Source organism: Sinocyclocheilus grahami, unplaced genomic scaffold, assembly GCF_001515645.1.
Source record: "Sinocyclocheilus grahami isolate Dianchi unplaced genomic scaffold, SAMN03320097.WGS_v1.1 scaffold234.1, whole genome shotgun sequence".
In the NCBI taxonomy this organism is placed as follows: Eukaryota; Metazoa; Chordata; class Actinopteri; order Cypriniformes; family Cyprinidae; genus Sinocyclocheilus; species Sinocyclocheilus grahami.
In genome coordinates, this window is record NW_015505413.1 from 1,755,752 (window position 1) to 1,781,932 (window position 26,181).

General features: G+C 37.6%; 1 protein-coding gene across 1 annotated transcript in view; it reads left to right on the top strand.

Moving 5' to 3' along the window:
* Positions 1-653: 653 nt before the first annotated feature.
* The window catches only part of fgfr2 (fibroblast growth factor receptor 2), a 53,649-nt gene continuing 28,121 nt past the window's right edge, over positions 654-26,181 (top strand). The window contains exons 1-6 of the mRNA XM_016288799.1: positions 654-931; positions 3,376-3,635; positions 13,358-13,624; positions 14,647-14,721; positions 18,918-19,087; positions 21,110-21,233. Of these exons, the coding sequence (XP_016144285.1) occupies positions 3,452-3,635; positions 13,358-13,624; positions 14,647-14,721; positions 18,918-19,087; positions 21,110-21,233 (820 nt within the window). The 5' untranslated portion in view covers positions 654-931; positions 3,376-3,451. The remainder of the gene's footprint in view (positions 932-3,375; positions 3,636-13,357; positions 13,625-14,646; positions 14,722-18,917; positions 19,088-21,109; positions 21,234-26,181) is intronic.

Here is a 26,181-nt window from a genome sequence, read left to right on the forward strand (position 1 = left end):
AGCCAACGCTATATTAAAAAAATCATAAATGTGAACGTCCGTAAAAACCTGTTCTATGAATGTTTTTTGTTGTTGCGAAGTATTGCATAAAGTCAAAAATAAGTCAAAATGGTTAAATCACCACTTATATTTGTAGTTCCTCCTCAAGCGTCATGATTTCATTTTTTTTTTTTTAAATAGGGCAATCATTTAGAACGTGCACATTTTTTAGAACACTCCAATCTATTCAAATTCAAATTTGGATTCAGATTCAAAAAGCAACCATTATTTTTTTTTCTGGAACAGTCTGGCCTACCTGTTGTTTCCTTTTCTTTATTTTCTTCTTTTTTTTTTTTTAAGTGTCGTTTAATCATTGTAGCAATTAAAGTATCCTCAGGCTTCCTGCCCTGAAATCTGTGGACACAATTAGATCATCTTATAAAAATGAAACGGACTGACATGAGTTTGCTTTAGAAAGTTTACTTTGCCATTATTAATAATTGGCTTTTGGATTTCCTTAGTCAATAGCCTGTTAGTGATAAACTCACAGAGCAAAGAATAAACTAGAATATTATTTGCAAAAATCAACCAATAATTAACTCTAATCATAATTTAGATGCTAATTAGAGTTGACCTAATGATAAAATCTATCCATTCACAAAGCGATCCTGATGCGCGTTTGCACGAGCCGTCTGGTGAAGCAACAGCTACTTGGTTTACGGACGAAAAAAAGTTTCTGGGACGCGAATTTTTTTTCTTCCTCTTCTGGAAGGATTTACACAAACACGCACGGATACTATCGGTGGGTCGCTATTGGCATGCGATCCTGTCGTCGGTGCCCCGTTGGATTTGGGAATAGGGAATAGTTTTGGTCGCATTCCTGACTGGATTCGGCCCATATGAGCTCCCTGTTTATATGCGGATCCTGAACTTCACTATCAGCTCCTTCTCTGTAAGTTACATGTGTTTCTGTTTAGATTTTAAGCGGAGGTTTGCTTGTCTTTCATGGAAATGCAACTGTTTGTCAATTGTTGCGGCTTTACGCATGATTCATTACCTTTAACTTGAATAATACGCAAATGTATCTTAATGACTAAACATGGTTATATATTACATTAAATGCGCACAAAGTTGGATATTCTAGGCTATATCTAAAGTTACGTGGAGTTCACTGAAAATGTCATAAGTTCTATTTTTTATGATCAGCGATGGCCTTGTCAGACTCTTTTGTCTAGGTTATTTAGCAAAATAGTTGAAGTTAGTTTATCTAAATGTATGCACACTTGCTTTTTTATTTTTTAAAGCTTGCAAAGTGTAAAATTATAAATGTATGCTTGTTATGAAACATCAGATACTATCACTGTATGAGAAAAATGTCATTTAAAACTGTCGTCTTAAATGAAAGCTGCAAGCCAACGCTATATTAAAAAAATCATAAATGTGAACGTCCGTAAAAACCTGTTCTATGAATGTTTTTTGTTGTTGCGAAGTATTGCATAAAGTCAAAAATAAGTCAAAATGGTTAAATCACCACTTATATTTGTAGTTCCTCCTCAAGCGTCATGATTTCATTTTTTTTTTTTTAAATAGGGCAATCATTTAGAACGTGCACATTTTTTAGAACACTCCAATCTATTCAAATTCAAATTTGGATTCAGATTCAAAAAGCAACCATTATTTGTGTTTTTCTGGAACAGTCTGGCCTACCTGTTGTTTCCTTTTCTTTATTTTCTTCTCTTTTTTTTTTTAAAGTGTCGTTTAATCATTGTAGCAATTAAAGTATCCTCAGGCTTCCTGCCCTGAAATCTGTGGACACAATTAGATCATCTTATAAAAATGAAACGGACTGACATGAGTTTGCTTTAGAAAGTTTACTTTGCCATTATTAATAATTGGCTTTTGGATTTCCTTAGTCAATAGCCTGTTAGTGATAAACTCACAGAGCAAAGAATAAACTAGAATATTATTTGCAAAAATCAACCAATAATTAACTCTAATCATAATTTAGATGCTAATTAGAGTTGACCTAATGATAAAATCTGTCCATTCACAAAGCGATCTAGTTACACTCTAAAAAATGCTGGGTTAAATACAACCCAGTGCTGGGTAAAATAGGGACAAACCCAGCAATTGGGCTGTTTTGACCCAGCGGTTGGGTTAAATGTTTAACCCAACCTTCTGGGTAGTAACCCAACCGCTGGGTCAAAACAACCCAATTGCTGGGTTTGTCCCTATTTTACCCAGCACTGGGTTGTATTTGACCCAACATTTTTAGAGTGTAGTCTTCAGTTATAAAATGATAAACTCATTAGGGTTGTTTTTTATAATGGGCCTTGATAAAGAACGACCATTAGGTTCAAGTAGCCTAACAGTTCAAATGTAACCAAATACACAGTACAGCTGATTCCAGGAGAACATCAGTGTTTTTCTTTGCATTGGCATTAAATCCTTTCTGTGTGTTCTGATTTGAATATGAATAGGACGCTGATTAACGCCTTCAGATTGCTTGTGCATCAAAATCCTGCATTGCTCACCTCTCACGATAAAAAACAAATAAAAATAAAAAATCTGCAGAGCAACCCCACCAGCTGTCAATCATCTCACAAGCATTAATGCCTGCTATGAATGGCATGCAAGCGCACGATCACAGAACAGATCAATACTGCATTTACGCGCCAGATCTCCAGAGAGTGACTGACTGACTCCCGCGTTTTCAGTTCATTTTCAGTGGTCATGTTTTGAATGTTTGAAATCGCATTTTTGAGTTCTAAACTGCCAATCAAGTTGATTCTTTTAGAATGGAATGCAAGTCATGTAATAGATGTGATGTAATAGACAGATCGTTAGAAAGATATGTATATCTTAATGCTTGGGATAAAAGTGTCTACTAAATGTATTTAAACGAATGCATGGTTTGCTTGCTAGATGAATTACCGCCCTGATAAAATAAATCACTGTTTAATAGTGATGTTGGAAAATTGTCTTCTACATTAGTAGCCTGTCAGTTCTGTAGGAAGTTAGCCAAAGTTGTAGGTCGCTCTTGGTGCTTTGTCGGGTTAGTGTGTAGGTGTCAGATAGTAGCTAGGTCTAAAGAATCAGAGCTTTGGTATGTCTGTGGCAAGGCTCGTTTAACAGCATTTTGACACGTGGGCCTTTAGTTTATATCTGTCTCTTTCATAACTAGGCCCACGCACTCTCTGCAAGATAGTTGTGCTTCAGAGTCAACTGATTTGAAATATTCACACTAGATATGTAGGGTGCACTCTATGGAGTGTTAACCAGAGTGTTTTATGGATTGTGCATGGCAAAAATACTTTTTTTTCTAATTGTTTCTCCTCTTGTTTTTATTTTGGGGATCCCCTGCCACATCACTGTCCTCTCTGCTGCCCTCTTCAGCCCAGGTGATCGGTGGGAATTCCAGTGAGTGTCCGACTGTACAGCCTGCAGTTCATGGTTGGGTGGAGCCCCTCAGATGGGATCCATGTCCAGGGGGAGGCCGAGGAGGGGGGGATGGGGAGACACGCCCACTGCTGACGGGATGTCCGCCCGAGGGTGGCTTCTGGGTGCGCTCCTGCTTTTGACCCTGGCAACGGCGTCCGTGGCAAGGCCGTCGTCAAAGATTGCTGAGAAGGTGGAGACTGCGAGTGAACGTGAAGGTAAGGAATAAGAGTGATGGAATATCGTTCAAGGAACATTCCTAGTTTTTGCAGCAGGATCTTGTTAGGAATTATCGATACTTCAGTGGCGACAAGGAAACAGATGCTTCTTTACTGCTTAATCGCTATAAAAACAACCTTCTTCTCCTACGCAGCTGCACCTATGTGTGAAAATATTTGTTTTTTATTGGGGGAAGTCTTGGGGAAAATAAGGAATTTGGATTTTAAGGAATTTCTCGTGGTATAGGTAGGATTCCTCATGGCTTCATACATCATTAGTTAGTGCAGATTTATGGGATTTAACTTTTCATAAACGGTTGTGTTCAGCCCTTCAAGACAGCCAGGAAAGTTCTGAGGAGGTGCTGGTTTGCAATGATGTGTGGTTTGGAGGTTTTATGAGTTGCTGTATGCAAACCCTAGGAAGTACTTCTTTTGCATGGAGCACGTCTTTGAAACTCCGATAATTATGTGGAGAAATCGGTTTAAGCGTATATCTGGAGTCTTTGAACTGGTTTTATAATATATGGAATTATTGTCCGTATGCTATATACTGACAGCGGCTCGTTTCAAAAGAGTCGCTTTTAGGATTTTTGTGGTTCCACTCGTAACGTCTCTTTTCCTTTCTCCCCCCATATTTTCTCTCTCTCTCCATCTGTCTGAGTTTAATGTTGTTCAGAGTTGAGGACCACACACATACCTGCTAGTTTGGCTTGCAGATGCAAACCAACCCGTATTAGTTTGTTTGGGAAGAAAATAAACCTTATATGCTTTCAGATTTGAACTAAAATGAAACAAGATATTCTCCGCTCTTTTTGGAGGTTTCCTGACTTCCTTTTAACGGGATGTGGTTTGTCATCGTCTTCATTCCTAACTCTAAGTAAAAACACTCATTTTATTTGCTTCTTTGGCACTTTATGAATTCCCAGTGGCGTGTCCTGGCCCAGTTTTGACACATTCTACCATTAGTAGTTGCGATTATTGATGTGATTTTTCCATTTTGTTTGGGGCAGCAGGGTAATGAGAACTGTTGCGTTGGATAAGTCTGCTTTTGTTCCTCTGGCTTTAATCACTATGTTAATTAAAGGGTTGTCAAACACAATCACTGGAAGCGGCCACCCCACCCCCAACCAACACTTTCCAGATGCCCTTTGACCTCAGGGTTAAAGGAGGTGCATAGTAGGGTTAAAGGGAAAGTTCACCCTAAAATAAAATTCTGACATTACTCAACCTCACGTTGTTCAAAACCTGCTTGGCTTTCCTTTTTACTTATTCAAAGCAAGATGTTTTGAAGAATTTCTGCTCTTTGCAAACGGCTTTTCAACCAAAAAAACAAAACAAAAAAGGATTAAAAAGTTCACCGTATTTTGAAGTCTTTTGATAAAGATTTGTTAGAAATGAAATTTAAGTTGTTATTCACTGAAAATTGGAGTCGACTTTTATGGACTACTTTCATGTTGCTTTTTATCCTTGAAACTTCTTTTTTTCTTCCTTTGTATGGGAAAGAGCAGCTCGGAAATGTTTTAAAATATCGTGCTTTCCACAAAATAAAGAAACTTACACTTGCTTAGAATGACACAAGGGTGAGTAAATGAAAGATTCTGCTTTTCTGGATGAACTGTTTCTTTAAGAGTAAAGCCTCACTTAAGTCTCAAATACAAAAGACGTTCTATTGCGCAATATCGCGTTGCATTGCTCTACTAGTTAACGTTTGTCCAGAGTCAGATGCTTAATTTTTCGTCTTCTAATGCTAAGTGGTGTATGTTGTGGAACTTTGTAAGACGATTTGCACTTTTCTCTCCTATCATATGATGGAAGATTACGAGAGGTCATGTGACGGAGGATTAAGTGGCTTAAGTGGTGTCATGTGATGCAGATAGGCTGGGAGGTTTGGAGAGCACTAACCACACCAGTTTCTTGTGGTACAGACGCAACTCACGTAGTTGAATGGTTGAGCTAAACATGTTTAGCTTTTGTACCAATGAACACTATATGTATCATTTCAACAAAAAACTCCCACCCCTGGAGGGAAACTACAACAGCCCCCACCTGATGCATGCAAAGCCCACCAAGGGCTCGGTTGTGTTTCTGGAAGGGGTAATTGTTTTAAGATAGCATATCAGTTTAGAATTGCTACAGAGTTTGACGTGAGCTGGTTTTTCTGTGAGAGTTACTGTATATATGATAGAAATATAGATTGCTAACTTAAATGAGTTTTATTTGGAACAGGCTTCTCTGTAGACGTGATAAAGGCTGGGAGAGTGGTCGAAATCTTCTCAGAGGTTGGAAAACAACACATTGTGAAAGTGTGGGAAAGCAAACTTGGATCAAATGTAATCTGACAGGGCTTAGAGCACAATAGAGTTGAAGATCTTCGCCCTTTATTCTCTCGTTCCCTGCCGCCCCATAAGGTTTGTGGTTGAAACCAGAGGTATGGCCAGACTGACCCAGTGGTGGAAAATGTGGAATCGCATTTGAATTGTGTGATTTATTTATTGTCATTGGAGTGGTTCTGCTGGTGTTTTAGTGTGTGTGTGTGCCTTGTTAGTTTGGACAGAATTAGACACAGTTAAAGAGAGCTTTGATGATGTTTAAAACATTGGCTGGAGATCCAAGCGAATCTCTCGCTGTCTTTCCTGTCGTCACTCTTTTTTTCCAGAATCGGAATCATCCCCAATTCTTTGCTATCTGCCTTTTTAGCCAGAGGGTTTTCTTCTCACAACCCAGACGTTCCTGTTCACGACAGTGACAATACCCAAAGCAGAAACAGCAGAACTGTGAGAGATGCTCAGCCTCTCGATAAGCGTGCCTTAAAGTGACCACCTGCATGCAGTAGGGGGTTTCCTGGGCGAATCATTCTCTGTTTATACCAAACGTCCTAAATCATGATAGTAAGTCCCTGTAATAAAAGTGTCAGCTCACACCCTTTGTTTATTGTGTTTTCTCGGGTGAATAAAGCCTCACTCTCCCACTAAACAAACTACTTTTTTTTTTCTCCAGAAAATGTTTTTGTTGCAATTGGCTGTTGTCAACCTTTGCAGTGTTTTTTGTTTATACATGTGTGCTGTATATGCTGTATATTAGGAAACGCAAATGGATTTACCAATATTTTCCCGATATTTAAGCATTTTATAGTAATCGGATATCGGTTTTGTAATATCGGATTCACCGATAAACGGCGCCATCTTGTGGGTGTTTTGAGAACTTGATTTACTGTAGTGAGTAAACTTTATTTAACATAACAGCTATTAATGCACAAATTAGATTTTTATTACATAAATGCCTGATATGCAGTTTATGCAGCTTGGCTCGAAGAAATAGAGACAAACTCACTGAGTCACGTAAAATAATCCATCAAGTCCTGTCCCAATAAAGACGTAACTTTGCGTGAATTAAATAATATGCAGCCATGAATGGGTGCATGTTGGAAATAAAAGTGCTGAATTTAATTCGCTCTGTTGTCTATATGCTCATCGTCTCATGAAGGCGGAGTCACGTAGGCTAAGATAATCCGTCAAGTCCTCTCCCAATAAAGACGTAACTTTGCATTAATTAAATAATACAGCCATGAATGAGCGCATGTTGGAAATAAAAACGCTAAATTTAATTCTCTGTCTGTTGTCTATACTCATCATTAGTCTCGTGAAGCCGCTTTCATATTGCTGTTCACTCACTGGGTTGATGCTCAGGAAATGCTCCAGCACGGCCAAAGCATGTAACTTTTAACAAGATTCACTTGTTTAAAACACCCTAAATTGTATTAACATTTACTATATAACCATTATTTCGCTAATAAACATCTAAATAGATACAACTCTATGGAAATGTATTATTTATTATCTCCACGAGCGATCGCAGTTTGAATATAGTTCTGTGTAAATGCATAGATAAACTGCGCTGTCTGCAGGCATTTCATAATCTAGAACGACAAAACCATTATTAGTAATTCTGATATAACATTCCAGTTGAGAAATGCAATAAAATACGATGTTTTGTTTGTTATATTTCAATATTCCAGAGAATATTATTCAGTGAATTAACATTATCCAGTGAATTATTCTTCACTCTTTAGCCTATTAAACATCTTATAAACCTACTAAAACTGTAGTTTAAAATGAAGTTGATATGAGTCCTTTCCTTTATTTATTTTCTCCATTTGAAAACATTAGACCTTCGACATTTATTTTGCTTATTGTTAATATTAGTGTTGCTGCTGATGCTTTAAATAAAATGTTTTTTTTTATTGTCGTAATGTGAAGATTAAATTGAACATGAAAGACTGCAAATTTTCAACACTTTTTAAGATGACTGAAAGGAGGAAAAACCAAAGTGAAGTATGGACTTACTTCACTCAGTCATTTATTTACTTTATAACAGTAAATAAATATCGGTTCTGCATATCGGTTATCGGGCACATAAACATGCAAATAATTGGTATCGGTATCGGTTATAAAATATCAATATCGGTCGATCACTAATTTTGATGGGTAATTGTTTGAATTCTTCAACTTTTAGCACATTATTAAGAGGTTGCCTGAGTATTTCGGGTGCTTGCTAGGTGGTTTTAAGTCATAAAAGGTAACTTTTAAGATAGTGTGATTATTTTACCCCACATTTTATTCACTTAAATCACTTTGAAACTAACTAGCACACCTCTCCTCAAGAAGCCGCATGATTTTATGCATAATTCATGCCTGTAGGCAGCACAGATGGCACAGAGCAGGTTACGTGCTATATTTTAAAGTTAGCAATTTGCTCAAATCCCCCACCAAATTCCTGTGTTTATATGTGACTCCAGAGGTTTTGGAGGGAAAGTTGGCCAATGAGATTTGCCCAGATGCTTGTGCTGCCGTGGGCGCCCCTGAGAGGCCTGTGCTTTTGGCTGGGCATGCCAAATTGTCATGACAATAAAGCTTGCAGAATTACAATTTGAAAGGCGATTGTGATTAGGAAAGAAAAGGAGCGGCTACGGAAGAGTGTTGGGATTTAACTGGAGTAGAAAATGGGAAGGGTGAGAAAATAAGGAAGGAGGGGAACGTGACAGGAGAGCAGGGCAAATGCACAGCTTGCGTAGAGTTAACTTGTGTCTGCCGAACCCCTGTGATCTAATTATCAGCGCTGGCTAAAGTAAGCATCACTACTAAACTTTAAAATGTGACTCGTCCCACACCTTTTGTCTATATAGATGAGTTGTGTGCTTATTGAGGGCAGGTGTGCTAATGCTTTTTGCCATTAGAATTGTAAGAAAGACCTGAGGAATATCTAGAGTCCACAATGCCATCAAGACTTCAAGGTGAATCTGGAAGCACCCACCTAGCAACACCATATCAACCATCTAAAATAGCTTTGCAACGGCATAACAATTCACACGAATATCATTATTACAACTTTTGCTAGTTTTTTGTCAGACTGAAGTACTGTGATTTTAAGTTAGGACTGCACGATAATCGCATGCAATATATATAATCGCAGCCCTATTTTAAATAATGTTTTACATTTTCATTGAATGTAATAAATATTTTGCCCATAAGATTAATGGAAGCAAATTAGATATTTTTTTGTTGATGTTTTAATTTAATTGTAAGACTCTCATCTAGCATTGTTATTAAAATATATTTGGCATTAACAATGACTGCAAAAAGGATATGCAAAAATGCATTTTCTAAATTGAAGCAGTCTGTGTGATTTTAAATTATATTTTGCCCATAAGATTAATGGAAGCAAATTAGATATTTTTTTGTTGATGTTTTAATTTAATTGTAAGACTCTCATCTAGCATTGTTATTAAAATATATTTGGCATTAACAATGACTGCAAAAATGCATTTTCTAAATTGAAGCAGTCTGTGTGATTTTAAATGATCATTCATTCAATTAATCATTTTGGCAATAAGATTTAATAGAAATAGATGATATTTTTTGATGTTTTAATTTAAATGTAAGAATTATTCATTATTATAAAATTACATTTGGCATCCATGTTAACTTTTGCATGAGCAAAAAGTAGTTTATAAAAATAGCAAAAATGCATTTTTTTTAAATGAATCACGTTCTGTGATTTTAAGAATTGTTTTAAATTTTAATGTAATAAAATTAGTACTTTGCATTTTTATTTAATTACATTTAATTACATTTGGCATCAATGAAAACTTTTGCATCAACAAAAATGCCTATTTTTGAACTGAAGTGATTTTAAGTAATGTTTCAGGATTATGCATTTTTATTCAATCTTTTTTCTTCTTAAGAAAATGAAAAAAAATTGTTGTTTTTTTAATTAGATGAGATTTTTGATAATTTAGTTTAATTTTATTTAATATTTATAATTTTTATTAAACTACATTTGGCCTTAACAAATATACTAGTACCTTTATGAACACTTGGGGGTTTGCAACTCCCTGGTTGGGAAATAGAGTATATATGTCTGTTATCAGAGAGCCAGTTCATCATTGTCTCGTCGCAGACGCATCTCATCCGACTGACCCCGAGCACTCAGTGAAGAGCACAGCGGTCTCGATTCCATGTCGCCAAGCGGCCGGAGACAGAAGGATGATAGTGTGAGAATTGGACAGACTTGATCCTGTCACAGTTTAGTCGAGAGCCTAATTATCTGTTCTAGCGGAGGCGCAAATGAGACTTGGTGGAGCGGACGAGAAGTGCGAGACAGTCCGTATCCGTCACTCCTGACAGGACGTTTGATAATAACCTCCACTCACAGCACGCTTTTCAATAGCCTTCCCATCAAAACACAGGAGAACAGATACAGTCACACCTCGAGAAATGGAGTTTGAGGGTTTTTTCCCTGCATGTGTTTCATATATTATTCCAGTTTAAGCACATGAGGAAAATACTATGTTTATTGTTGCAGAGTAGGATGCTGCTCTGACCTTTCCCAGGAAGAAAAATCTGGAATTTGCAGGATGTCAACAGGTTGTGAATTTGTGGTGTCTTGTGGACAGCGGGGGGCCGGTTGGCAGGGTGAGAGGTGAAAGGTCAAAGAGCAAATCAGAGGACCACGAGGCGGTGTTGATGGTGAAGAACAGATGTACTGGACCTGAAGAGTAAAGAGAATGAAAGCATGTCAAATGTTTAAAGAGGGTTGAGCTTGCATCAAGTTCCTCACTGCCAGAACGGACCAAATTGATCATAGCGCCGTGAGAAAAGCTTTCTTAACCTTTGAATTATTAAGCTGTTTTTAAATGTCGACAAAGTCATTTGATCAGCTAAAATTGATTGAAACTGGCTGGTTTGTCTTTTCTTCGTAGCACTGCTGGTAAAACATGACGGTAGATTCAAAAAACAATTAGTTAACATTTAAAATAAAATGAAAAGTGTAATCAAAATGAGCTTGAATGCACTGGGAGTTACTCTAAATACAATTGTCTTCCAAATTCATGCATGTATAAAACCATTATAATTTGGATTATTTAGTTGGAGAGCTCTTCTGTCTCCTTCCTTCTGCATTTTTTGCATGGCTCTTTCTGCTTTCAGCATGCACAGCTTAATCTTTTGCACTGCTTACTTGCATTTTATCTGTTCGCTATTTATATACTAAAAGTTTAGCGAGACTCGATAGTCCACTGGTCATGCTATAGAGTTTCCTAAGTGTGTATGTAAAAAAAACTGATCCACATGTGTTGGCTTTTTAACAGGACTTGAGTGGGAGCAGGCCTCGTTTTTTTTCAGTTTGTCTTTAATCGTACAATAGAAGGAAATACGCAACCAATTACAGTTAAATAACAGTTGGACAAACAGAGGCCTCCGGAAGAGCAAGGCAATGAATACCGGTCCCATCAATCAACATCAGAGTTCGTTCTAAGGCCGCACCGTCGCGAAAGGCATAAAGGAAAGGGTAATTGTTTCCGGAGTAGCGAAAAAAGGAACAATACAGGAACTAAACGTGTGTAGGGCAACGTGCCTGGGGAGAGAGTTTAGACCTTCAAGCACACTCCAAACCCCTTGAGGACTGAACGCAAGTCATATGACTTTTCCTTCCTGTGGTGTGTAGTTCAATCTGCCATACACATTCACAAAAGGACAAGAATGTGCAGAAAGATAGGTGTGTTACTACGAGAAAGGTTGGGAGTGTCTCTGCGCCGCTGATTATTTCTGACAAGTCTGACCATGTTTTTCCATACCTCTCGCTTTCAAAGTTTGTCTTTTTGTATGCTTAGAAAGCTGTTTAGTCTGCCTTAATTCATAGTTTCCGCCTAGATGCACTAGGTTATTGTTAGTACTGTAGAATCATGGGATCTAATACGGTGTCGAAAGTTTATTAGTGGTCCTTAAACTTCACGCATTTGCATTTTGCATTCACTTTTCATTGTCACAGAAGTGGATCATGGTGTACTGGGCAAATTACTGAACAATTAGTCCGGGGTTTTGCTGCACGTGTTTGTGGTTTGGGCTGAATTTCTGTGGTCTGGGTTTAATCATCCAGCTATGTTAATTGCCCAGAAATGTAAAATCTGTGCTGGTGTTGCTCAGACTGTATCATACAGATTGTACAGTTTCCATCTGTATTAGCAAGTGTTGATGGATTTTTTTCTGAAGGCAGTTTCGACCTCATTTGAGTCATTGTGTATCAGCATCAAGGCACCGATGTGGTTGCAGTGCAGTGTTAGTCATTGTTTATCATTCTACCCATAAGATTAAGTGAATTAAACGGATAGAATAACTTTAATTCCTCTCTCTCTACTTCTCATTCTGACCTGATTGGGGCATTTGATTTCTGTTCATCTTGGCTTTGCTCTCAATGCAATCTCAGGTGAATTGAAATGGATATAGTTGGTATGTTTTGCTTCACATAACTAGTAGTCAGCTGATATGGGTTTATAATTTACAAAAAAAAAATGAATTGAAAAAAAATTATTCAGTATCTAAAAAAACTAATTATGTATATTTTAATAATATAACAATTATTTTATAGAATATATATATATATATATATATATATTTATTTATTTAAATAGTATATCCATATGTAAACAATGTTTTCAATATATTTCTAATTACATATAAGTATATGTTATATGTATAATTGAATATATAAAACATGATTTTATAGAATATTATGCAAAACTAACTAAATATTTGTAGATATTTGTACTGACACTATATGGAAAGCATTATTGTTGTGCACTCCAGCATTTTACACTGGATTTTTTGCTCCACCTTATTTCAATCTGTAATCAAGCCTTTGATTTTTCTGTTTTAGGTGCCTCACTTTGGTACCTTCTTGGCATTCCTTATGAGCATTTGGCTAGCCAATATAGTCATTGTAGAGCATAATTAAAGATAATGGAATAAACTGGCAATAACAGGCTTAATTATAATGCTCGAGGTCGAGGTTGAAATGACAGGGAAAGGAAAACCGAAGGCTCTGTTTATGAAATGAACAAATATTGGGCTCTATTTCTCGACTGGCACCTCTTTCATGTCAGCGCACTGCTAACGCCACACTTTTTTCCCCACTGGTACAGCTGCATGCTTCCAGAAATGCTCTGTGCACACAATTCACAGCTAATGGGATGCTCTGAGGTGTCTGTATTTTGGGATTTTTTGTCTTTTGGGTGAACTATTCATTTAATTGAAGCCTCTTCTCCTCACTAGTCACTCTAGGGATGTCATTTTGGTGCAGTGTTTTTCGTCTTACACTCTTTCTCTTTCTCTGTGCACCCTGTCACCCCATTCCTCCTGCCCTCCTCTCTTTTCCCCTTCGCTCTGCAGAGCCTCCAACCAAAAACCAAAACTCTAAGCCCACCCTGTGCTCGGTGCACCCGGGTGAACTGCTCAAGCTCAACTGCCCGCTGCCCGAGGCGGCCGCCATCGTCTGGACCAAAGACGGCTCCTCGCTGGGCCCTGACAACCGCACGCTCATAGATCAGGAGTGGCTACAGATCCGCGAAGCCACCCCTAAGGACTCGGGCCTGTATGCGTGCAGTGCCGCGGGCTCCCGGGCCAGCGACACGCTTTGTTTCATCGTAAACGTTACAGGTGAGACGCTTGTCTACCACAGGTGGCGCCATCTACTGAATGAGACTTTTTGATATTCGTAGATGAGTCTTCGCACGCCGTATCTGCCTGAACTGAATGGTTCTGTTTGTCTGTTTTCATTGCATTTTTACAGTTTGCAATGCAGTGGAAGATGTAGTCTTTAAAATGACTTTGCATGAAGCATTCGGATTTACGTCTTGAGTTTGACGTTTGTTTGTATTGTTTTTATAACATTCGTTGGCTCTGTAAATTGAGTATTAAGATTAGTTTAGTTGATATGCCTGATGTTAGCTTATGTCTTACACTTTTTGTCATTGTGTTATACAGACATTTTGTCTGATTTAACATGTCACATTAAAATATTTTCTAAATTTTTCATCTTTTTGACAGTTTTCTAGCCAGCATTCATAGTCGCTCTAGGCTACTGGACACAATCTTATCTCACAGTAACATTAAATGACATATTACAGTTATTTATTTTTAAAAATATTAACATTTCTATATATTAATTTGAGATATGTGTGTATATTTTTAAAAATAAATAAATAAATGTATATTTCGAAAAATATATGCATATATGCACACACAAACATATTAGTTTATTAATTTCTAAATTAATTATATAAATATATTTATCAATAAATATCTTATTCAGTCAGTCAGTTAAATTTAATTAAAAACAGTAATTATGAACGAAAAGTTCGTATTTTTCTTTGAATTTGCATGGACACAATGATTATTCATAACAAATGAATGACAAATTATGGCATCAGTGCTAAAACAGGTTCACATGTTTAAGACTTGAGTTAAAAAATAAAGACTCCAAATAGTAAAAGTAATACTATTTTTCAAAATGCACTCTAAAATTGTACTTAAACTTCTGATTGGATGAGCTGTGTTCAGCACTGTTATTACTATATTAATGTCAAAAAGAGCAAATAGTTGATTAGTGATAGGCGTGTGGGTGTTGTGACGGCAGGAGAAACAAAGCACGGTTACAGTATTCCCGGTACTCTCTGCAGATGCCATCTCATCCGGTGACGATGAGGACGACACGGAGCGATCGGACGATGTCGGGGTGGACGGCGAGCAAATGCGTGAGTATCGGGACCGGGGGCCGAACACCAGTTGTCACAGAGTACCATGTGAAATGCACTTGTATTTCCAATGTTGAATTTAGATGCAACACGGTTGGCATGCTGTTTTTATATTCGCATAGGTATTGTTTTTTGCTATTTTTGTTACTGACAGGACAAGCCTGCAGTGGAGTCTGATGTTAACTATGTCACCAAGCAATTCCAGCACAGACACATTCCCAGAATTCCAGGCCTTCTCTTTCCTTCTTCTTTGTGTCTTTGTGCTCTCCATTTCTCGGTCCATGAGAGGCCTGTCTGTAAATTACCTGCTAAGAGTGTTTTGAATTGGGCTTCGCTCTGAGAATGGTAAAAGGGAAAGACCTGAGGTGAAATATTAACAAAATATAGAAAAAGGAGAAATTTAAAGGGCATTAAAAATCTTGTTAATAAATAGAGTACTGCAAGGGTGATGTATTGTTGTAGGCAAACCCCTAAAGTTAGCTGGTTGCCTCGACAAAAAGCCAAGGATTTTTCCATTGGCTTCTGTGACCAAAAAAAGTTTATGATTCTTCCATGTTTTTTCCATCATGATAATCTTCACAAATGAACACAACTCATATGAATTTTGAAGCCTAAATACAATGGCCAGAGGTAAAAAGCTAAAGCTACTATATAAACAAACTACACCAGTCGCACGACTTTATCGTCACCACCGCTACACTTCCAACAACTCTTTAAATCCTTTAAAATCTACTAGTTGCAAAGTTAGAATTAGTTTGCAAGAGCGTGATTATAAACACAACAAAGCTGTAAAAGCGGCTAGTGAGTTCATGAGTTCAACATGATGTCTAATGTATCCAACAACTTCTGTAGTCACATTCTGTAGTCACCTTTTTCAAGATGCATAAAAGCTTTAAAAAATCACGAGTGGGGTATTACCGATGTATTTTATGTTGTAAAATAAAACAGGACAACATCTTGAGCGAATTACAGCACAGACACATTCCCAGAATTCCAGGCCTTCTCTTTCCTTCTTCTTTGTGTCTTTGTGCTCTAACAGAATTGTAATTCTGTTATTAATTACTCACCCTTCGTTCATCTTCGGAACACAAATTAAGATATTTTTGATGGAATCTGAGAGCTGTCTGACCCTGCATAGACAGCAACACAACTGAAATGTTCCCAAATCCAGAAACGTAGCAAGGAGACGTGTCACGTGGATTATTTTACAGATCTCCTTGCTACGTTTCTGGACTTGGGAACATTTCAGTTGCGTTGCTGTCAATGGGAGGGTCAGACAGCTCTCAGATTCCATCAAAAATATCTTCATTTGTGTTCCGAAGATGAACGAAGGGTGAGTAATTAATAACAGAATTACAATTTTTGGGTGAACTATCCCTTTAACCACAGACCTTATTTCAGGCCAAAAACCCATTGACTTTGGGACGATGGATTTGTAAGATCAAAAATGCCAACTTATTTCCAGTTTCAGGACTCATTCTTTCAGAAATTTATGGGTTTTTTTTGTCATGGTTATCCCTGATCGCTTCACATTTTCTAGAATTTTATGTGAAAGAGAAGCCGTGACAGGTGAGGAAAGGATATTGACTGCATTTCCTCTGTTGAAACGAGTGCCATACCCACCAGAATCTGTTTTGAGTTGTGCAAAACTAAATATTAAAGAGAGTTGTTGGAAAGAGGGGTGGAGCGAGGTCTTCCAGCTAATGGGCTCTGGTTTGGATCTGCACCAACACTTTTCTGTGTATGCTTTGGAGGTCTGGCCTTTGGCCGCGTACGAGTGGAGCTGAGGCGGGTGTGGGGGGATTGGGGTTGGGATGGAGGGGTGTTTAGCATTGTGCTTGGGGCGGTTTCGGGCTCAGTGGGTTGGATTTCTGCCCAGCTGAACCACTCAGAACTCTTTGATATTTCTGTGCAAAGGGGCCTCAACAACCGCACTCTCAAAAACACAAATTTTTTCCCCCTCTCACGAGAAAGTTTCCTTTATTTGTGAGATGTTTTGCCTTCGTATGAGAGTAGACAACACTGGGATTGTTTAAAGTCTAAAGGTCTGGTTAGAGGGGTGGAGCGAGGTCTTCCAGCTAATGGGCTCTGGTTTGGATCTGCACCAACACTTTTCTGTGTATGCTTTGGAGGTCTGGCCTTTGGCCGCGTACGAGTGGAGCTGAGGCGGGTGTGGGGGGATTGGGGTTGGGATGGAGGGGTGTTTAGCATTGTGCTTGGGGCGGTTTCGGGCTCAGTGGGTTGGATTTCTGCCCAGCTGAACCACTCAGAACTCTTTGATATTTCTGTGCAAAGGGGCCTCAACAACCACACTCTCAAAAACACAAATTTTTTCCCCCTCTCACGAGAAAGTTTCCTTTATTTGTGAGATGTTTTGCCTTCGTATGAGATGTGCTGGAGTAGACAACACTGGGATTGTTTAAAGTCTAAAGGTCTGGTTTGCATGTTTTTTCTTTCTCTGTGTAATTTGATGGAACTGGCTGCTGGGATGTCTCAGTGTTTCTGTTTACTGATGGATTTTTGCAGATACCGGTGGTATTTGTTGATAGTCCCAGAGTTTTTGAAGAAAAATGTCAATAAAGGTTCAATGGTCAGTCCATCTTTCACTGGAGGTCACCTGTTTTGGGGTTTCCCAGCACATCTGACCCTACTGCCCCAACGTCTGAGGGTCATTCCCATCTTCATTTTCTCAACGAAAACCTGAACCGTTAACAAAGTTAAAAGGAGTCGGGCTTACAGACATGTAGTCTGCTGTCCGTCAGGGCGCTGAGGTCAAAGAGAACGACCGTCACGAAAGAATTCCCACGAGGTGAGATGAAAAAGTTGGGTGGTGAGGAAAGAAAACAGACGGACAGATAGACGTCGAAGAAAAGGGTTGAGTTGAAAACCAATTATCATGCCTTCACGCTGAAGGGAAGATGTCTGTTTACACGTCTGATATCAAGTCGTTTGCAACCTTCCGGTTAGCATGTCTGTCGAACAAAAGAAATTGGATGTGATGGTCCAGTTCCTTCTTGGCAAGCCGCTGTGCTTTTGGACCGACTTGTTTTATCCTTCTTTTCTCTTGTGTGTTTTCAGAGCAAATGGGAATATGTTTTTATTTAAGCCGCTCACTGTGAGTTGCAGGGTTCCATTAAGCAGATGGGCGGTGCAGTCATGCAGTGCTGCGAGTGTGAATAACTGTTTCGATTTGCATCCGTGGTCATGCCTTCCTCTTTCCCCTTGCTGGGTTTCAGACGGGCTCCTGCTTTCTCTCTCTTGGCAATGATGCATTTCTTTTGGGATGTTGGGGTTGAATCAAAATGGACCTCGGATTGATTTGCCATTTCATTGAATTTCTTTGTGTCATTGAATCAGTGTCCTTTGGCATTTTTTATGTGCTGTATTCAGTTTTCATTTTAATTTTAGTTGAAGTTATACATTTTGAATAGTTTTTTTTATATTTCTATATAGCTTTAATGTTTTAATTTGAGTAATTTTAGTACTTCAACTAATTTATTTCACTTACTTGCCATATTTTTTATTTGATTTTTGTTGCAAGCCTTTTTGTAATTTCGACGTTTTTTTGTCCACTTATTTAATTACATTTTTAATGGAATGCTATTTCAATGAATACAAAAAGTTTTAATTGTTTTACAATAACAACACTGCATTCACTGCACAGACACATAAGGCCAAAATTAACTTTTCATAGTACAATAGTTGTAATATTTATTTAAATAAATTTCAATTTTTTTAAATCGCTGATTGATTTAGCAGTCGCACAAGGTCATATTGCAATTTTGATTTTGAATTGATTTGTTATATGACTAATGCCAATCTTCTGAACTAAAAATCATACTTAGTGATTCATCTTCAGTGTACTGTACAATCCAAGCTGATTCATCTACTGTACAATCCAAAAGCTACTGTTCCTGGCTTTGATCCTAAGTTTTTCCATAAACATAGATATAGAAAACACACTGTAGATGTCAGGGGCTGATCTATGAACGGCTGAAAGCAGATAAGAGTGGAGGCGTAGATAAAAAAAAAAATCTCCAGTTTGCATGGAGGTTTTATGCGATGCATATCAAAGCTGCATGTAATCTTAAAGGCTTCGGCACATCAAAGAAATATATATAGTGCACTGCAAATATGTGGTTCTTGTTGATATTTGGATGATGCAAATGTTTGTAATTGCTTCTTCTTTCCTGCAGTGGCGCCGTATTGGACTTCGCCGGAGAAGATGGAGAAGAAGCTGCACGCCGTACCTGCTGCCAACACTGTGAAGTTTCGGTGCGCAGCGGCAGGAAATCCCAAGCCTGAAATGCGCTGGCAAAAAAATGGAAAACCCTTCAAACAGGAGGATCGCATGGGCGGTTACAAGGTAAGAGAGATTCACTAGTGCTGTATGAGATCTGGAACTCATGGTAAATTTATTAATGCTTAACAGCCAAAACAAAAAGCTTTTTAGAAAGCAAAATAGTTACATTGAAGTATTTTATTTATACATGCAGAGTCAGAATTGTAGGCATGAAACAGCTGGTGAAACACTGACTCTTGGTTAAAGTGTAATAGATGTGCGGGGCGATTGGTCGTTGTACCCCGATCAGTGTCTGTTTGCACTTCCTTCTCTGAAAACACAGCTGATCCACACAGAAGGTCACTAATGATTGAGCTGCTCACGCTCGATTGATCTGAAGACTCAGAAATGAGTCAGTGTCTGACTACAGGACCATGAACTGGTTCATTTGATAATCCAGACTCAAATGACCATTTATTATGAATTATTTAATTATGAATTATTATTATTGATGATGTTTTCTGAAGAACCTTAATTGATCAGATGAAACATTTGAATAAAACTCATGACAACTAACAACTAATGAAAACATTTGGTTTATTAAAGATAAAATGTGATTTAATTTTATTGTATTTTAAAAGTTATAATAACAATAATAACTTTTAAAATATGTGACCCTGTACCACAAAACCAGCCATAAGGGTCAATTTTTTTTAAATTTCTGAATAAATAAGATTTCCATTCATGTACGGTTTGTTAGGATCGGACAATATTTGGCCGAGATACAACTATTTGAAAATCTGAAATCTGAGGGTGCAAAAAAAAATCTAAATATTGAGAAAATCTCCTTTAAAGTTGTCCAAATGAAGTTCTTAGCAATGCATATTGCTAATAAAAAATTAAGTTTTAATATATTTACAGTAGGAAATTTACAAAATATCTTCATGGAACATGATCTTTACTTAATATCCTAATGATTTTTGACATAAAAGAAAAATCAATAATTTTGACCCATACAATGTATTTTTGGCTTTTGCTACAAATATACCCCAGCGACTTAAGACTGCTTTTGTGCTCCAGGGTCACATTTATGCTTTTTAAACATAAAAAATTAATATGTCATCAAAGATAAGCATCAGATTATGACCTGTTATTTTAGTTTTATTGAGGTACTTTTATAGTTTTTGTTAATATTTTGCAATAGATTTTAGTTTTATAGTTTCTGCTTTCATGTTCATTTTAGTTAAAGTTTTAGTAATTGTGTTGTGTTTTTATCATTATATTAGTTTTAGCTTTTAAATGTATCTATATAGTTTTTAGTTATTTTATTTCAGTTTTAGTTTGAAGATAAACAAATCGAAAATTATAATTGTTGCCTTGAAAACTAGTTGAAAAAAAAGTTGTATTTTATTTTATTTCAATCGACACACATTTCATGTTTTACATTTTATCGAAAGTGTATTTTTCCGGTTTTGGTCTTAGTGAAGCCTAACTATTGTAACCATGATTATTGTTGCATTTTAGAATATACAAAACAAATCTTCATGAAAAATATCTCATTTAGTTAGAATAAGCCCAAAATGTTTCATAAAATAAGCGAGCTTATGGTTTATGGATAACATGTGCCTCAGGTGGATGAACCCTTATTTTGTGGTCATTTGAAGGGTCTCAGAAGGCCGAGGGTTGTGGAGTGAAAGTCTCCATGGAAGAGTCGCTGGATTTTGTGGCCTGCAGTCACGAGAGCTACATTCCTGGGGTGGGAGCGGGAGCTCGCTCGTCTGTCGGCACGGCGATATTACTTTTCCCATGGTGCTCTTGCTCGAAAAACCCTCGTCTTCTAGGCCAATTTCTCTCACTCTTGTTAGTTCAGTCAGTGCTGCTGTCAGATTTGCCCTTCATTTTGTAAGACGTCACACACAGGTGTGAAATTGAGGATAATAGATGCTTGACTAAACCTGGAGTTTTATTTGAGATGATTTCGAGAATAACAAAAACAACCACCTGTGTTTGGTTATGTTAACTGGGAACATTGCATAAACAAGTGACTAAACTATTCTGAATGTGTTCTGTTGTACTAAGTTTTTTTTTAAAATTTGTCCGGCTCAGCTCCGACTCCAGCACTGGACTCTAATCATGGAGAGCGTCGTCCCCTCTGATAAAGGAAACTACACCTGCCTGCTGGAGAACGCTTACGGATCCATCAATCACACCTACACGCTGGATGTAGTAGGTGAGTGCTATTTACATGTGTTTAGATTAGTGCTGGGCGGTATACCGGTTCATATCGAATACCGGTGTTTATTTTTGTCATGATATGAATTTTTAAAATACCGCAATACCGGTGCATGTCATTAAAACAACGTTGGGAACGCGACACTGTTTGAAAGGGGTCCCTTTTCACTGTTGCACTGTGGTGAGGGAACAGCTGTATGTGTTACTAAGCGTGAAAGTTCAGAAACTGAAGCTGTAGAACTAATAGAACGTGATGACACAGAAGAACTCATCCACAATATCCAATTGACCGCCCCCTGCCATCAGCTCCCGCGTCTCACACACACACGAGCGAGACTTTAGCACTAGATTTAGCTACTTTCAGACCCTTTTAGCGGCTTTTTTCCATAGAATATTCATACTGACAAACCTAGCGACTTTTTTGGATAAACACCACATAGCCGCTCTTTAGTGTAGATGCATGTTGATTTTATCAGACGATGCTGTGATTATAAGTGAGAGTGACTCCTGGTTAACATGTGTTAAAAGAGGTCGTGTTTAGTCACTATTTAGTGTGGTATTTTTTGACAATATTCACTCATCATGACGGTAAAATAGGGCATTCTAAGTCAATATACTGCAGTATTTCCTCTCTCAATCAGTAGAAAATATGGTTAATGCCTGGTCATGCTTGAAAAAAAAATATCGCCATGTACCGTGAAACCGGTATAATTTTGAAAAATACCGTGATATAAATATTTGGTCATACCGCCCAGCACTAGTTTAGATACTTGTTTGATTTGGACACTTGTAAACAGCGCACTGTGGGTAGCTTTGAGCGGACAGCAGAGCAAATAAAGTGTGAGTGTATATTAAAAAAAGAAGAAAGAAAATTTTGTTATCATTTACATAGTGATAGATCTATATGTTGGCCAGACTGATAAGACAGATGATATTTTGCCTGCCGTACCTGATTTGCAAACTGATTTAAGCATTAATATGGAAATTTTATATCTATATCTATATATCTATCTACATCTATCTATCTATATACATATATATATATATATAAATATATATATATAATTTTTTTTTTTATATTTTAAAATGTAATTTATTCTTGTGATGAAAAGCTGACTTTTCAGCATCATTACTCCAGTCTTCAGTGTCACATGATCCTTCAGAAATAATTCCAATATGCTGATTTGCTGCTCAAGAAACATTTCTAATTATTGTCAATGTTGAAAGCAGTTGTGCTTATATACAGTATACCTTCATATCTTTGTGAAAAATATGTTTTCTTAGATGAATAGAAAGTTTCAAAAAGCATTTATTTTTTTGAAAGAGAAAACTTTAAAATGACTTTACTGTCACTTTTAAAGAATTTAATACATCCTTGATAAACTAAAATATTATCAAATCATTGCCAGTCATTAAAAATGAGTATTGATTGACCACTTATTTTCTCTTCCATATAACATGCGAGCTATATTTCAAGTCTTCTAAAGCCATATATGGTGTTCTTGTTTGTATTGTGCACGTGTCTAAGCTATAATGCAGCTTTAAAATACTTGGAAGGCTTAATTTTAATTTTTTGGGGGGAACTGCCCTTTTAATTCACAGCTGTCTGCACTAGTTTATTGTTTGAGTAGAACTGCCCCATCTAAACCTCAAACTATATTTTTGCATGCACACGCCCAAGAACATGCACACATGTACAAACGCAGACACGCCAGGCTCTCACACACATATACATGCTCCCTATTTAGGGCCCCTTTTCTGGGTTAAGTAAAAGCAGTCTTTCAGAAGGTCTCTGTTTTTCTTTTCTGTTTTATTGCATGGCCGTAAAGCCCTTTTGTGTCTGGCTCAGTCTAATACTCTCATCGCAGAGTAAGCAGGAGAGAAAAGAGGCAGAGGAAGGCATAATGCTGTTATTTTTCATTTTAATGTCAGCCTAACCTATCTGGGAAGTCTATGAAAATGACAAGATGAGAAAAAGATGGTCAGGAGAGAGAAAAAGTTTTCCCTGTGCCGGAATAGGAGCCTCGCTGACCCCTCGAACAGGTCAATGAAAGTTGCGCCAGTCTGAACTGGCCTGCATTTCTGAGCTGGACAAAGTACAAAGCGCTGACACTTAAAAGAGCCAAAAATACTCTAATTATCGCTATTTATTGTGGACGTCGGCCAGATTCCAGAAACTTCTACTGTAGTTCTCTTCCAACAATAGCCTCTTCTACCAATTTGTGCACACATTATTTACGTATTTGAGTTCAGGACGCCCGGTCACCATCCACTACCATTGGCACTAGAGTTTGGAGATAAATCACAATAATTTAAGTCATAAAATTCAATGAAACATTCTAAAGTTAATACGTTTTTCCTCATCTTGATTTGTATTACTTCATGCTTTTACCTAATTTTACCTCAATCTTGTTCATGTGTAAATAATATAAAGTAGTTCTCTGCACTTATAGCCATATAAACGCATAATAAACCATACAGCAATATCTCTACTGATCGACTTATCAAACCACCCAGACCTAGTTGGCACAGTACCTTAGTTCATCTCCACCCTGATTTCTCTCTCAACCAATCCCATGCCGCAGCCCAAGCAACCCCTCCCTGGCTGTTTTTGGTCCGCATATGCTAAGTCAGCAGGTTATCCAGAGTTCAACAGGCTTGCTTCAGGATGCCAGATCAGCCTGAAAATGCCTGGCTAATGATGTAATTGATCGATTGTGATTTGGTGGAGAATGTGGGAGAGCGACTGGCACTTGGCTTAACTTGTGGTTGACTCAATGGGTTTGTAGAGGAGGAGTCTGATCTGACCTTCAACCTGGTTTCAGTTGGGTTTTTGGAAAGTTGTTTGGTAAGGGTAGTGGCTAACAAACTTGAGTAAGCAATATTAAGCAATAACGTGACACAATTATGGTTGGGCTTGTATTTTAGCGATTCTGATTCTGCTTGGAGAATATTATTCTTCACAATTACCAGTTTAGATTCCAATAAGGTATAGAAAATTAAGTTAAACATTTACATATCAAACATATTTAGCCAGTTTATTTTTTTTTGCAAAACATTCGGTTACCGCTGAATACCATAAAAAAATCAACAGCCTAAAGAATACTTGCATAATGAACTTTTGCTTATTGTTTTACCAATAATGCCACAGCAAAAAACAACTAGACTAACTAATATAGATTTCAAACATCATTAAAAACAAGTAAACGGTCAGTAACAAAATAAAAGCAAATAAACGAATTAGCAACAGCACAAATAAATACAACTGAACAAAGTTCAGGTACAGAAGTAGAAATCAAATTTAAAATAACACTGTATAGTTTACTTAGAAATGAAATATAGATGTATCCCTATTGAAGTTATAAAAGTCAAGATCAGTGAGTTTTCTTTTTCTTTTGTTCTTTGATAAACATTAATGGCGCAAACAACTGCAGGAATATTACGCTGCTGTCACTTTAAGACCTAATGTACCGATCAAATTCTACACATGAATTTTCAGTTTAAATGCTGCTTGCGTTCACTTAAGACAAAACCTACTGTGTTTACACGGATATTTTAACGTAATTCTGTGTATTTGTCTAAGTACAAGACGATGTGAAAGAAAGTTCAGAATTCACACACTATATGAAGCTGCTTTTTGTGCGCATGCTTTGGAGAAAATGCGGACAAGTGCCAGATTGAGTTTCCTTTTGCATCTTCTTATGCTTAAATGGTTGAAAATCACAACAAAATGCACACACATGAATCGATAAGCTGAACTGTAATTGCTTGTCTTATCAAATCCTCCAGTCTTGGAAATTTGGAACCAGTTCTCAATAGCCAACCCTAAACACAATCAGTTTAAAATACTTGCTAGACTTTCTGCCAGACGTGGAGATTTTGTAAGGTTTAGATCTTTGTGTGTCAGCAAAGTTTGTCTCTCTAGGGCTGGGCGATTTTCCCGATTTAATCGATTAATTCGAATTTATTGTTTTGCCTCAATTAAATTTTTTAGAAATTGAGGAATAGCGATTTTGAATAGAAATATTACCAAATGTTAGAATTAGACACTTTGACAATATGCCGGTGTTAACAGTAAAGAGAAAAGAACGATTCAAATGCATGTCGGCGCACGTGATTAACCGGTCACGTGTGACGCGCTCTGTGAAGGACCATAAATATAGAGCTAAGCGCCATTCACACAGAATGCGCTTTTGTGTTGCCAAAGATGCGACGCGGGCAGTGGAATAGGTAAAACATGCAAGAAGATGGGAGTGAACTTCTTTTAACTTGAGCGCAGTGTTTTTAGAATGGCGTTTGCATCTTCTTATGCTTAAATGGTTGAAAATCACAACAAAATGCACACACATGAATCGATAAGCTGAACTGTAATTGCTTGTCTTATCAAATCCTCCAGTCTTGGAAATTTGGAACCAGTTCTCAATAGCCAACCCTAAACACAATCAGTTTAAAATACTTGCTAGACTTTCTGCCAGACGTGGAGATTTTGTAAGGTTTAGATCTTTGTGTGTCAGCAAAGTTTGTCTCTCCACCTTTTTGTTTCTCCTCTGTTCTTCTTCATCTGTCTGTCTTTTCTTTTCACTGCCCATCTGTTGGGCATCCTTTATCCTCTGCATCCCTTGACCCCAACCCCTCTTTCTTTTGCTCTCTGTTTCTGCTTTGCACCATTGTTTTGAGCTTTTCTTGTGCCCCCTCTTGTGCCCCTCAGTCCTAAATCCTCTTACTTCCCCCACAAACCTTCCCTGCATGTCTGTGAAGGTTGACCTCTCCACATCTCATGTGTGACATCATGCCTGTGTGTGTGTGTGTATTTTGGGGTAACCAGGAGACGTGTCACAATTACAGGGCAAGAGTAATGTTGTGTTGTGAAGACAATGAGGTGTGTGTTTGTAGTCTGTTTAGTTTGTGTTTTTTTCCCCCTTTTTCTTTGGAAAACGTGATGCAGT